Here is a 13,514-nt window from a genome sequence, read left to right on the forward strand (position 1 = left end):
GAAGGCATTCGATCACATGGACTGGGGCTCTCTCAATACAGTACTGGCTAGGTTGTGGCCTCAGATGTTATGGATATCAGCACTCTACACATCTCCTCCTGCTCAGGTCAAGGTGAATGGCTGTTTATCTTCAGAGTTCTCTTTCCTGGAATAGTACGAGACAGGGGTGTGCACTCTCCCCCCTATTGATTGCTCTGGTCTTGGATCCTCTGCTCAGGAAAATAAGAGCTAATCAAAACATCAGAGGGGTAACTGTAGGTTCTCCAGAACAAACTTTCTGCATACGCAGAGGATGTCCTATTTCACGTGGTAGACCCTGTAGTCTCACTGCCAAACCTGAAAGAGGAACTAGCAGCGTATAGCAAGGTTTCTAACTAAGATCAACTATACCAAATCGGAGATCTTGCGGATTACGGTCCCCCGAGTCATGACTACCACCCTGAAGGGAGCCTTTCCTTTTGCTTGGGTGTCCTCTTCAATATGGCATCTAGGAATCCAGCTTACTAGTAGCTTGAAAGCTCTATTTACTCATAATTACAACCCATTACTAAAGAAGCTTTGTCTAGAGTTACAATCGGGATAAAACGACTTTCACTTGATGGTTGCACAAACATCATAAAAACGACAATCCTCCACTGCATATTGTTTCTCCTGCAGATGGTACCTATCCACCCTACCTAGACATTTTATGGAGCTCCGTAGTCTTTTTATCAAGTTTGCGTGGAGAAACCAGAAGCCACGAGTAGCTATGGCCATACTGCAGAGGTCCAAGAGACATGGAGGTCTTGGGCTGCCTAATGTCCTCCATTATCAGGCGACAGCTTTGCAGCACTTACTCAATTGGAAATTTCACACATCCTCTAAACTATGGGTCTCACTGGAAAAGACTATTGCTGGTCGCAACTTGTTGTATGCCCCCTGGGTTCCGATGGGAGACAGAGGTCTCGGAGTGGGTGTCCCCTCTGACCTCCCATTCATTAACCATATGGGATAGACTGAATAGATCCTTGGATCTAGCAAACCCAGCATCTCCGCTGGCTACAGTGGGGGGGGGGGTCCCCCTGGTTCACCCCAGGGAAAGCGACTGTCTTACCTCGGATCCTGGGTAAGAGATGGCATAGCACTTTTTTTTGTTTTTTTTTAGAGGGCCACACCACCTTGATCCCTCTGGATGTACTCAGACGTATGGGAGCTTCCCCTTTGATTTCTGGAGGTACAGCTAGTTGGCAGATTTTGTTGCCTCTACACACTGAGATGAAGATTAGATCCACGTTTACAAAATCTGAACATTTATGGACAGGTCAGGGTATACAGCCTCACACGACCTCCATCCTACACAACTATTAGACACAGCCAAGTCACGTTCTAAACCATATATCATTAGAGACTGGGAGCGCAACCTCCAATGTGAGTTTACTAAAGAACAAATGCAGCAGTTGTACTACTTGACCCACTGTAGCTCAGTAGAGTCTAAAGCACAGGAAAATAATTACAAGCTGTTGACCAGGTGCTATTGTGTTCCCACAACGCTAGCAAAAATGTACCCTTCACATTCGGATTTGTGCTGGAGGTGCTGTGGGCAGAGGGGTACTTTCCTCCATATATGGTGGGAATGCCCTCTTATCCTACCTTTCTGGGAAATGATAGGTAAACTCGTGGTCGAGGGTCTCTAGATAGACCACCCTAATTCTCCAAAATGCTTTCGCCTTCCAGTTTCTCATATGCCTCTTTCTCACTATAAATGTAATGCTCTCCTCCATCTTCTCAGTGCCGCTAAACTACTCATACCAGTTTACTGGAAAAGCTCTCAAATCCCAAGTGAAATGGAGTGGTTGCAGAAGGTGAGCGAGATTATATAGGTGGAGGAGTGGCTTGCCACAAGCAAAGACAGATGCAAGAGGTTTGATTGCATTTGGGCAAACTGGAAAACACACATTGCCCAACCAATCTCGTCCAGCTTAGATGTAGCCTTATTGGCGTTGGCAGACCCCACATTTAAAACATTGGCCTTAGCTGACCGTTTCCCATCCACTATTGGTCAACCAGGCACCACATCTCAGTAGCTTTGAACCTGGTGTGAAGGACACGACCATATTTTTGGCATGTGCACAGGAGTTCAGTTGCATGATAGCTGGATAATGAAAAATAATTTTATGCAAGTTTTAGACACATTTTCATTTATTTTCTTGAGTGGTTCTCACCGCTCCTCTAAGTTTAGAGAAGAGTTGTGTTGACTGGGACCGAAAGTCCATGACACAGGACAGTCCCCTTGTATTTTATGATGTCGAGGTAGCTCTCGGCCCCTATATGGTGTCTGTTACCCATGTTGCGGGTGACTACTCCTGGTACTTCGATATACTGTATACCTATTTTTTACTGTCTTTTTTTTTCTGGTCCTTTATTTTTGATTTGTTCCCTCACAATGCTGACTAAAATGAAGATTAAAAAAAATAAAAAAAAAATAAAAAAAAACTGTAGGGTTATTTTCTCTAAAAGGTTCAGGGCACAGATAAAAAAAAAAAAAAAACACAGTGGATGAATAACTCACAAGGCATTGTTATTGGTATGAGATTTTTATTAAGACATATTTACAAATTTAGTCACACTGAAATACAGACCACTTTTCGGGCCAAGATAAACTAGCTCCATCAATGAAGCTACAAGATTAAAAAAATAGGAGAACAGGCACAACACAGAAAACAAGTATAAATGAAGGCCTTTGTCGGTAAGTCAGCATCAGTGATGGACAAGTTTCAGAGTGTGATCTCTGCACAAAATGGCGAGATGAGTGCTGCACCAGGCACATGGACCTCAACTGTGACAGAAAGGAATCAGTGATTATTGGATGCAGCTACACAAACATTACTAACCTGGATATTTAAATTTCTATAAGTGCAACACTGGAGCGAAATGTTATTTCCTTCATATTTTAATAATCTTACCTTTTAGGGGAGAGGAGTCATTACCAAACAAGTGGCCAGTACAAATTTGTGGCTTCTAGGCTCCATGTCTTAATGGTAGCACCCCCTTTGCATACTGATATCCTTACCTCCCATGGAGCATTATAGCAACTAATCCCAAAATATAATGCACCCGGAGTTTAACATCTATGCATCAAAAGTTTCACAACTCAATTCATAAGTCTTAAAGCTAAAAGAAAAAAAAAAAAACTTACCGGATTTATGATGCCACCTGACATTACAGACAAAGACAATCATTGATACAAACAAGGGTACAAAGTACCGTATATACTCGAGTATAGGCCGACCCGAATATAAGCCGAGGCCCCCAATTTACCCCCCAAAAAACTGGCAAACTTATTGACTCGTGTATAAGCCGAGGGTGAGACATGCCTGTCCATCCCTGTGTGTGTGTCCGTCCATCCCTGTGTGTCCGTCCATCCCTGTGTGTCCGTCCATCCCTGTGTGTCCGTCCATCCATCCCTGTGTGTGTGTGTGTCCGTCCATCCATCCATCCCTGTGTGTGTGTGTCTCCATCCATCCATCCCTGTGTGTGTGTGTCTCCATCCATCCATCCATCCATCCCTGTGTGTGTGTGTCTCCATCCATCCATCCCTGTGTGTGTCTCCATCCGTGTGTGTGTGTGTGTGTGTGTGTGTGTGTGTGTGTGTGTGTGTGTGTGTGTGTGTGTGTGTGTGTGTGTGTGTCCAGCCTACCTTTGTCCCGAGCCTCCGTCCCGTGCCTTGCCTCCTTGCCTCCGTCCCGTGCCGTGCCTTGCCTTGCATCCGTCCCGTGTCGTGCCTTGCCTTGCCCCCGTCCCGTCCCGTCCCGTGCCGTGCCTTGCCTTGCCTCCGTCCCGTGCCCTCTTCGTCGGCGGCCATTGTAAAATTCAAAAGCTGCGCCGCCGCCTTCGCCTGTGATAGGCGGAACACTGAATTTCCCAGCAGCCTGTGTTCCGCCTATCACAGACGTCGTATCATCCTCGTCCGTAGTACGAGGATGATACGATGTCCGTGATAGGCGGAACACAGGCTGCTGGGAAATTCAGTGTTCCGCCTATCACAGGCGAAGGCGGAGCCGGAGGCGCGGCTTTTGAATAGAATGGGCGCTGTCTGTCTGCTCGACACGCTGATCGAGCGGGCAGACAGCGATGACTCGAGTATAAGCCGAGGGGGGCACTTTCAGCCTCAAAAAAGAGGCTGAAAATCTCGGCTTATACTCGAGTATATACGGTAGAATAACAGTCTTGATAAACCACAAAGCAGCTGGAAGTTTACAAACAAGCATTCATCTACAAAAGCCAGACTCAATTACCTCCCAATTACAAAACACAATCATGCAAATAACAAAAAAAATACAAAAAAACAAAAAACAAAAACATAAGTCGTCTGGAGTTTTGCATTTTAACTCATCAGGATGCTGCTTTATGACATTGTGTCCTCTCACGTTGAAATGGCTCAGTAAGGAGGCATCATTGCGTTGGACCTACAGTGTGCTATTGGAGGCACTGCAGAAGTTGGTGGTTGAGGTTATGCTTTCCTTTGGCAAAGCCCCCAGTGCCTGAAGGGCCGCAGCAGCAGCTGTGGCTTTGGCAAGTTTCTTGGTGACGCTGGGTTGGCTCGGCTGACATGTGACTCCATTGACTGTTACCTGCACAGAGAAAGGAACATATAAAAAATGTATCTCTGTGATTTTTACTATTTTGAGAGGCGTTAGGTGGCTGCATTTGTTTTCTTTTTAAAGCGGAGTTCCACCCAAAAATAGAATTTCCGCTTTAAGCACTCCTTGCCCCCTTACATGCCACATTTGGCATGTCATTTTTGGGGGGGGGGGGGGAGTGGGGGCTTCATTAGGAGGGGGACTTCCTGTCCCACTTCTGCGTTCCTCCCAGGGACTGCCTAGGTGACTACTCCTTTCGTCTTAGGTGGCCCCTCCCCCTAGGTGATCTCATGGTAGACACGACAGGTCCCAGGAGATCGCCTGTCCACTCTGGGAGCTCAGCACGACTCACGCATGCGCCGTGCTTCACAGCCGGGTACCCAGAGTGGCAAAGACACCCATAATGGGGCACAATTCCTCCCAAAGACACCCATAATGGGGACAATTCCTACCAAAGACATCCATAATGGGGCACTAGTGCTCCAAATGACACCAAAGATGGGGCATTGTTTATTTCACTGATGTTGGGACTTTCTCTACTTCCAATGAGCAGCTTTTTTTCCCCCACAAATAGAGCTTTCTTTTGGTGGTATTTGATCACCTCTGCGTTTTTTATTTTTTGCTCTATAAACAAAAATAAAGCGACAACTTTGAAAAAAATTCAATATTTTTTACTTTTTGCTATAATATCCCCAAAAAATATATAAAAAAGTTTTTTTCCTCAGTTTAGGCCGATACGTATTCTTCTACATATTTTTGGTAACAAAAAATAAAATAAATAAAATTGCGATTATTGATTGGTTTGCGCAAAAAGTAACAGCGTTTACAAAATAGGGGATAGTTTTATAGCATTTTTATTAAGATTTTTTTTTTTTTACTAGTAATGGTGGCGATCAGCAATTTTTATTGCGACTGCGACATTATGGCGGACACATCGGACATTTTTGGGACCATCGTCATTTATACAGCAATCAGTGCTATTTAAATGCACCGATTCCTGTGTAAATGACACTGGCAGTGAAGGAGTTAACCACTAGGGGGCAGTGTAGGGGTCATGTGTGACGTTATGCATTTTTTTTTATTGTAGGGGGGTGTGGCCTGGCATGTGATGTCACTGATAGTCTTTCCCTAGTTGGAGGTTTGTTTACACAGATCTCTCCTCGTTCTTCAGCTCTGTGACCCGATCACGGGACACCAGCGGCGATCGGTCCGCTGGTCCTGCAGCCACGGAGCTCAGGACCGGGTGGGCACTTAAAGAGCCACGTACAGGTACGCGATTGTGTCCAGCCGTGCCATTCTGCCGAAGTATATCGGCGTGAGGCGGTCCTTAAGTGGTTAATGTGAAATCTGGGGTTAAAAAGACATAAAATTTCACATTTACACAAAAAAGCAATAATAATAAAAAAATTGCCACTTTAAGGCCGTTAGGCGGAAGTGATATTTGATGTCGCTCCCATCATCCAATGCCATAGAGTTGAGTGGGAGCTATCATTCCCTCACACAAATTCCTACCTATCAGGGGAAACGATCGGCTCGTCTTACCGGATCCGTCAGTAGCGGCGGGAGGGGGGTGGGCACCTCTTCTGCTGCCGATAAAAGTGATTTTGTGGCGAATCCACCGCAGAGACTACTTTTATCCTAAACTGGACCACCTGCCATTGAATAAAATACTGGAGTTATGGCAGCTGTCTGCTGCCATAACAACGGTATTTAACATAAAAGTAGCAAGGTAAATCCACGGTGGGCGGTCTGGAAGTGGTTAAAGTATAAATTCACCTTTCATAACATGTTACACCCATGGCAAAACACCTCTACCTTTCATTCACAATAGGGCCGGAGCTCCAAATGCAATCTGCCCTGAAAAGCAATTACTACCTTAAAAAGGAAGCGTTTGCGATGGTCTGGGCCTGTATCATCCACAAGCGTGAAGTCCGGTGGAGACCATTTCTTCTTGTTGCAGAGCTCCATCAGAACGGATATGGGATGTTTTCCTAAAAAAACAAAAACACAAAAATACAGTTTTAGGACACAGAACTAAAATTTTTAAAAGAGCCTGTCTTGGCACAACGGTATAATTACAGCTATAGCAGATGTGAGTACTATGGGCATAACAGTGCTAGAGACCCTGAACTTTATCACAGCATTGCATTGGGTAATCATTTTTTATATTAACAGAAGAAACAGTCTACCAGTAAAGCAATCTATTAACAGTAGAGCTGACTTTTCTGTTAGAACAACAGAACACTGAATCCCGATTAAATCCAAGAACAAAACTAATATATTGCAGCTTACCAGTCCTTAGATGTATTGTTTGCTTTAGTTTTAATTTTTCCAACAAGAAAGTACCTGTGTCTTGCCAGAAATAGTGTCTTATGTAACCTCTTGTGAATTCACCACATCCCGTCTGGCCTATAGCAACAGAAAGGATGGCATGGTGGCTCTCCCATTCTGGCTGGACGTCCTTCAGAACAAGCCGTTCATGTACGCCCCCGGGGGGCGCGCAGCATGGCGATCAGTAGTGCAAAGTGTTGCTCCAACACACCGCATCTCCAATCACGGTAGCCCATCAGTGCCCATAAACGCTACCCGTCAGTGCTGCCTCATCCATGCCCATAAAAGCTACCCATCAGTGTTGCATGTCAGTGCCGCCTCATCAGTGCCCGTCGGTAAAGCCTCATCAGTGCAGATCAGTGGAGAAAAACTTAATATTTACAATAAATGTCTTTTTTCATTTGTTAGCAAAAAAAATAAATTATTAAGTGGTAATTAAACACAACCAAAAAGAAAGCTCCATCTGTCTCAAAAAAAAATAATAAATAATAATAAATGTATTTGGGTACAGTGTTGCATGACTGAGCAATTTTCACAGTGCGAAAGCGCTGAAAAGTGGCCTGAGCAGGAAGGGGGTGAAAGTGCCCTGTATTAATCACTTAAGGACTCTCTGAGATTTGTTGTTTACAAGTTTGTTTTTTTTTGCTAGAAAATGACTTTTTAAATAACCGTGTAAAAATAAAAGGTAAAATACATATTTTTTTTAAACGCACCCCGTCAAGCTTGTGTGCAGAAGCAAACGCATATGTGAGTAGCGCCCGCATATGAAAACGGTAGTCAAACCACACGTGAGGTATCACCGCGATCGGTAGAGCAAGAGCAATAATTCTAGTCCTAGACCTCCTCTAACGCAAAACATGCAACCTGTAGAATTTTTTACATGTCGCTTATGGAGATTTTTGAGGGTAAAAAGTTGGTCGCCATTCCACGAGTGGGCACAATTTTCAAGCGTGACATGTTGGGCATCAATTTACTCGGCGTAACATTATCTTTCACAGTATAAAAAGAAATTGGGCTAATTTTACTGTTGCCTTATTTTTTTATTCAAAAAAGTGAAATTTTTCCCAAAAAATTGCGCTTGTAAGACCGCTGCTAGGGGTGCAACGGATCATCACCGATCCGTGATCCGAACGGGTCACCCAGTTCGGATCGGCACATGGCGCGCTGCACGGAGCGCTCCGTGGTCTCGGCCTTAGGAAAGGCTGCGACTTCGGCCTAGTTCCGGAGCGGCGGCCATCTTGGTGCACCTGTCAGCATATTTTAACACAGGTGTTCTAAACTTTTCAGCTCTGGAAGACTTACCCTATTCATGACCAGGCCATTTTTTGCTATATGACACTGCGTTACTTTAACTGACAATTGCGTGGTCGTGCAACACTGTGCCCAAATAAAATTTTCTGTCCTTTTTTTCCCACATATAGAGCTTTCTTTTGGTGGTATTTGATCAACTCTACCGGTTTTTTTTGCACTAAAAACAAAGACCGAGAATTTTGAGGGGAAAAACAAAAAAAAATTATATATATATATATTTTTTTTTTTTCTTTACTTTCTACTATAAAACATGTCCAATTAAAAAAAAAGGTACGCATCCTGGATGTCTAAGGACACCAGGGAGTCCCCTTGATGGAGTGCAGCGACTACTGAGCGAACTGATTACATTCTGAACCTCTGCACTTTCACAAAGTGATTGAGGGCTTTTAGGTCCAAGATCGGATGTACCCCTTCCTTCTTGGGAACCACAAACAGATTTGAGTAGAAGCCCTGGCATTCAGAGTCCGGAACCGGTACAATCACCCCGCGATTAAGCAAATCCCTTAACGCCCCCAACAGGGCCTCCCGGCGAACTGGGGATACGGGTATGCTGGAAGGGAAGAATCTGTTCAGTGGCCAAGAGAGAAACTATCTTGTAGCCTGTCAAAATCAGATCGCAGACCCATTGGTCGGATAACCGGGAGGACCACCGGGCTGCAAACTCCCAAAGGTGACCCCCCACCCAAGACATGGGTGGGGGCAAACCTTCATGTTGTAGCACTTTTAGTCGCGGGCTTGTTAGGCTTGCGGTTCCAGGGACGTTTTTGACCGTCCATGGACGTCCTGTTGGGCTGGGGACGTTTTGTCGAAGCTCCAGGCAGACGGAAAAGCCGTTTGTGAGCGGAAAATGAGGACCCTTGCCTACGGCGTGTCTCCTTAGCCTTCCTGGCCTGTGGGAGTAGGGTACTCTTACCAACGGTGGCATTTTTAATAATGTCATCTAATGAGGCTCCAAAAAGTCGGTCGCCAAGGAAGGGAAGATCCGTGAGGGCTTTTTTGGATGCCTGGTCAGCAGACCAGCATTTTAGCCAAATTAAGCGCCTCCGCACCACAGCTGACACTGAGGCCCTGGATAACAGAGGGAGAGTATCCAGAGCCGCGTCACATATGTACTTAAGGCCTTGCACTAGTTGGTCTGCTAGTTCCACACAGACAACGGAAGCCTGTTGCTCTCCCAATTCGCGGTGGAAAAGTTTTGCCCACTCAGTCAGTGCGGATGCAAGTACAGGTCGCACGGCTGACCCCACAACCGTAAAAGGAGCCACTGCCTCGGCCTTCCTGTCCGTGGGATCCTTGAATGCAGGAGTCCCCTCAACCGGGATCATGGTTACTTTATTTAACCTGGATACTGGGGGGTCCACGACCAGAGGAGCTGACCATTTCTTGAGAAGGCTTTCCTCAAAGGGGTAACGCACTGCCATGTATTTGGGGACCGAAAAGGTCAGTTGCGGTCGACCCCATTCCTTGTAAATGAGCTTGTCAAAATAAGTCAGATACAGGAAATAAGCCAGCACGTTCACCGTAAGTCAGATACGGTGAACGTGCTCGCTTGCAGGACCCAAAAGGGACTGGTACATCAGCAGAGCTGTGATAAGTGCTCCAACAAGCACTTTGTCGCGCCCAAACGGGGACTCATCCTCGCTATCTGAACGGTCCTGGTCAGCGTCGTCTGACAAGACAGAGCAGGGGTCACTGGCCTCAGCAGGACCCGAGTCTGCATCAGAGCTCTCTCCAGAGGACGGGGGGGGGGCAGGGGCCGCTTTTTAGCACCTTTCTTCCCACGCACCGCCTCCATCTTGGCAAAGAACGAATTGAGGACCGCCGTCAGGGTGTCCATGGGAACTGCGCAGTCCGCAGGTGACCAGGTTGCAATTGCCTGGATTTCGGGGAAAAAAACACCAGTTTCTAAAGCCATGCTGACCCTACCCTGTCTGCCACCCGAAGGGGACTTAGGACAGTGAATGTCCCACCCTCCTTGCTGCCGCTGACTGAGGGGTTCTAACCCGCCGGGCTCACCACCCTGAGGAGTTCCGCACTGTTCACAGCAGTGCCTGTAGACCCCTAGTGCTCCCAGGTGCAGAGGAAACCAAAACTGTGCCGGTGGCAGTCCGTCAGAACGATCGTTAAAACGATCTGAAAAAATGTGCTCAGACTACATAGAAAGGCCGCCCAGCATCTAGTAATGACAAACAGGAAACTGAGAACACATGTAACTGCTGCTGGAGGCCGCCAAGCGTCCAGTAATGACAAACAGGAAACTGAGAACACTGAAACGTGCTTAGGTTTCTAGAAAATGGCCGCCAGTGTCCTGCATAGGAAAGCACTGTAAAAATGGCCGCTTGAAGCCCAGAAGACATGCTGCCCTTGCCCACACCTAAAATGGCAGTCAGCCAGCTCCATGAGGGACAGAGACAAAAATGTGGCAGAGACACAGCACTGTACCGAAAACACAGCCAGACCTCACAGGCACCTCCTGGTAGCTAAATACACAGGATCCAGGCACCACCAGCCAGCCAGCCCCCTATCCCAGGTGAGAGCCCTCAGGGACACACACACACAGCTCAGTACCACATGCAGCAGACCCCCCCCCCCCCCCCGTGAGGGGGAGAGGGAAGATAGGGACAGGGGAGAGAAGAGAGGGAGGTGAGGGATCCCTGAATCGACCTCCCAGGGAATGCCCAGCTGCTCAGCCCCGCTGCGACAGGGAGAGCTGTACTTAACAGTCCTGAAGAGTTGGGAGACATTCCACTGTAGACCTACTCCTGATCAGTACAGGGTAGGTTACTGGCCTCGGCATACTGTCACGCACACATCAGTAGCCCGGTCATATGTATGCCCCGGAGCATAAAAGCTCACGACCACCTCTGGAGCTGAGGTATGTCGTGGCCTGCCGAGCCATAGCTGCGACCTGCACACGCTCAATGGCCGGACTGGGGAGACTACAAGGATAAGGGTATCCAGCCTGTCACCCAGCCGGCTGCTGATAGTAGATAACAGGATCATTCATCTAGCGCAAAAACCCAAGCTTTTGCGTAAAAAAGCACGGACCGATGGGCCCGCAGGGTTCCAAGGGCCTTCTCCTTTGCTAGGCAAAATAAAACTGATGCTGCTTTGCAGGGTGAGGAATTGTAGCCTGAGTGTTGCATTACAACTATGCCTAGTATTCTCCTAGTGATAGGGCTAACAACCCATTTGTTACAGAGGAGCTGTGTCGGACGGTGAATATAAGAGAAAATTGTTTTTAAAAAATATTTGCCTATATATTTCATTCTTTGGAGCAGGGTTATGCAAAGGACTCTACAGGCAACCACTTTTGTTTATTATAATTTCCCATGTGCAATTAACCAATAGGTATTTTTTTAACTGCATTAACACATAATGTACCATCCAAGCCTTGAGATCCTAAACCCACTGTTAGGCAGCCCATCGACTATTTTTTTTTTTTCCTCTCACCAAAGAAAATCACTCGATTTCTCCAGTGCTAACGTGCTTTGCTAGCAGGGGCTTCCCAGTAGACAGCGCACACTGATTACTGCTAGCAGCTGCCGGCAGTAATTGCATGTAGAAAATTCCAAGAGACTGGCTGCACCCAAGTCGATGGATGGACTTGGGTACATCAGTCTGCACATACATAGATCGAATCACAGCTGGTTCAGCCATGTATGGCTGGCCCATAGAACAGACGTACACATCAAGATTAGCTTGCTTAGTACAGTACAGACACAGTTAATTATGGTAAACGTCATCACCAAGCAATATACAGATAGGGAAAGCTAAATGGAGTTTTATTCACGTGAAAATGACAAACCAGCCATACGTGGACCGAATTTCAAACCATGTATGGGCAACCCTGGTTGTACAGTCAGTCTATTGATTCACTTCTGTACAACCACCCCACCAAGTTTTTCCGTACAACCAGTGCTGCCAGCTATAACCGGCAACATTGAACACTGTGTTCCGTGTCCCACCATGAAAACACAGTAGCACAGTGGGGGTCATTTGAGCAGGATGGGGGAATTAGCATTTTTTTCTTTTGTTCAATCCACTTGGTTGAACAAAAAATAATGTATAATGTATGTCCCGCCTAAGCAGCAATTTTTATTTTACATTTTTTTAAGTTACGCTATGTGAATGTCAGCATAACAAATATAAAAGTAGGTGGTATCCCAAATTGGCTGCAAAGGTGTACATATACATTAAGAGTCATGTCAGACAAGCAATTTTATAGCAGCAATTTCTTGCCGCTACAAAATCGGTAATGTTTGCGATGAACAGCGAATGTAAGCTAGTGATGTAAACATTTACATTTCTAGCAATTGTTTTTAACTACATGTCAAATGTGCTACATTACAGTGTTTGCCAGGTAACGTATCTTGATGATGAACAAATTTTATGTTTACACGACAGGAAAATTCCCCTACATACTAGCCTAAGAATGGGACTTGGGGGAGGACCTATAAGAGTATAATGCAGGGGTTGACAAATTTGCTTGGAATCTAGGAGCCAGCTAAAAAAGTTAGGAGCCAGGTCCGTGACGGCGATCTGGACCTGTCCCTGGCCTGACATGGAGACGAGTGAGGGGAAGATAGCCCCCAGCCCCCCACCTGTCTCCAAGTCATTGCCCATAGCTTAGAGGGACATTTTTAAATTGCATTTTAGTGTAAATATGAGATGTGAGGTCTCTCTGACCCCAGATCTCATATATAAAAGAGGACCTGTCATGCATTTTTCTATTACAAGGGATTTTTACATTCCTTGTAATAGGAATAAAAGTGACACATTTTTTTTTTTAAAAGAACAGTGAAAAAAATTAAAATAAAAGTTAAAATAAGAAAAAAAAATGTTTTAAAATGCGCCCTGTCTCGCCAAGCTTGCGTGCAGAAGCGAACGCATATATGAAAGCGGTGTTCAAACCACACATGTGAGGTATCGCTGCGATCGGTAGAGTAAGAGCAATAATTCTAGCCCCAGACCTCCTCTGTAACTCAAAACGTGCAAACTATAGAATTTTTTAAACGTCGCCTATGGAGATTTTAAAGGGTAAAAGTTTGTCGCCATTCCATGAGCGGGCAAAATTTTGAAGCGTGACATGTTGGGTATCGATTTACTCGGCGTAACATTATCTTTCACAATATATAAAAAAAAAAATTAGGCTAACTTTACTGTTGTCTTTTTTTTTTATTAAATAAAAATTTTTTCCCCAAAAAAAGTGCGCTTGTAAGTCCGCTGTGCAAATACGGTGTGACAGACAGT

The 13,514-nt window shown here is 45.7% G+C and overlaps 1 protein-coding gene across 1 annotated transcript in view; it reads right to left on the reverse strand.

Annotated features, from left to right (window-relative positions):
- Positions 1 to 4,094: 4,094 nt before the first annotated feature.
- The window catches only part of SON (SON DNA and RNA binding protein), a 199,636-nt gene continuing 190,216 nt past the window's right edge, over positions 4,095 to 13,514 (reverse strand). The window contains exons 11-12 of the mRNA XM_077479939.1: positions 6,495 to 6,610; positions 4,095 to 4,610 (exon numbers count right to left, since the gene is read on the reverse strand). Coding sequence (XP_077336065.1) covers positions 4,446 to 4,610; positions 6,495 to 6,610 — 281 coding nt within the window. The 3' untranslated portion in view covers positions 4,095 to 4,445. The remainder of the gene's footprint in view (positions 4,611 to 6,494; positions 6,611 to 13,514) is intronic.

The sequence above is a fragment of the Lithobates pipiens genome, unplaced genomic scaffold (assembly GCF_037356315.1).
Source record: "Lithobates pipiens isolate NorthernLeopardFrog02 unplaced genomic scaffold, aLitPip1_a1.2 Scaffold_16, whole genome shotgun sequence".
NCBI lineage: Eukaryota > Metazoa > Chordata > Amphibia > Anura > Ranidae > Lithobates > Lithobates pipiens.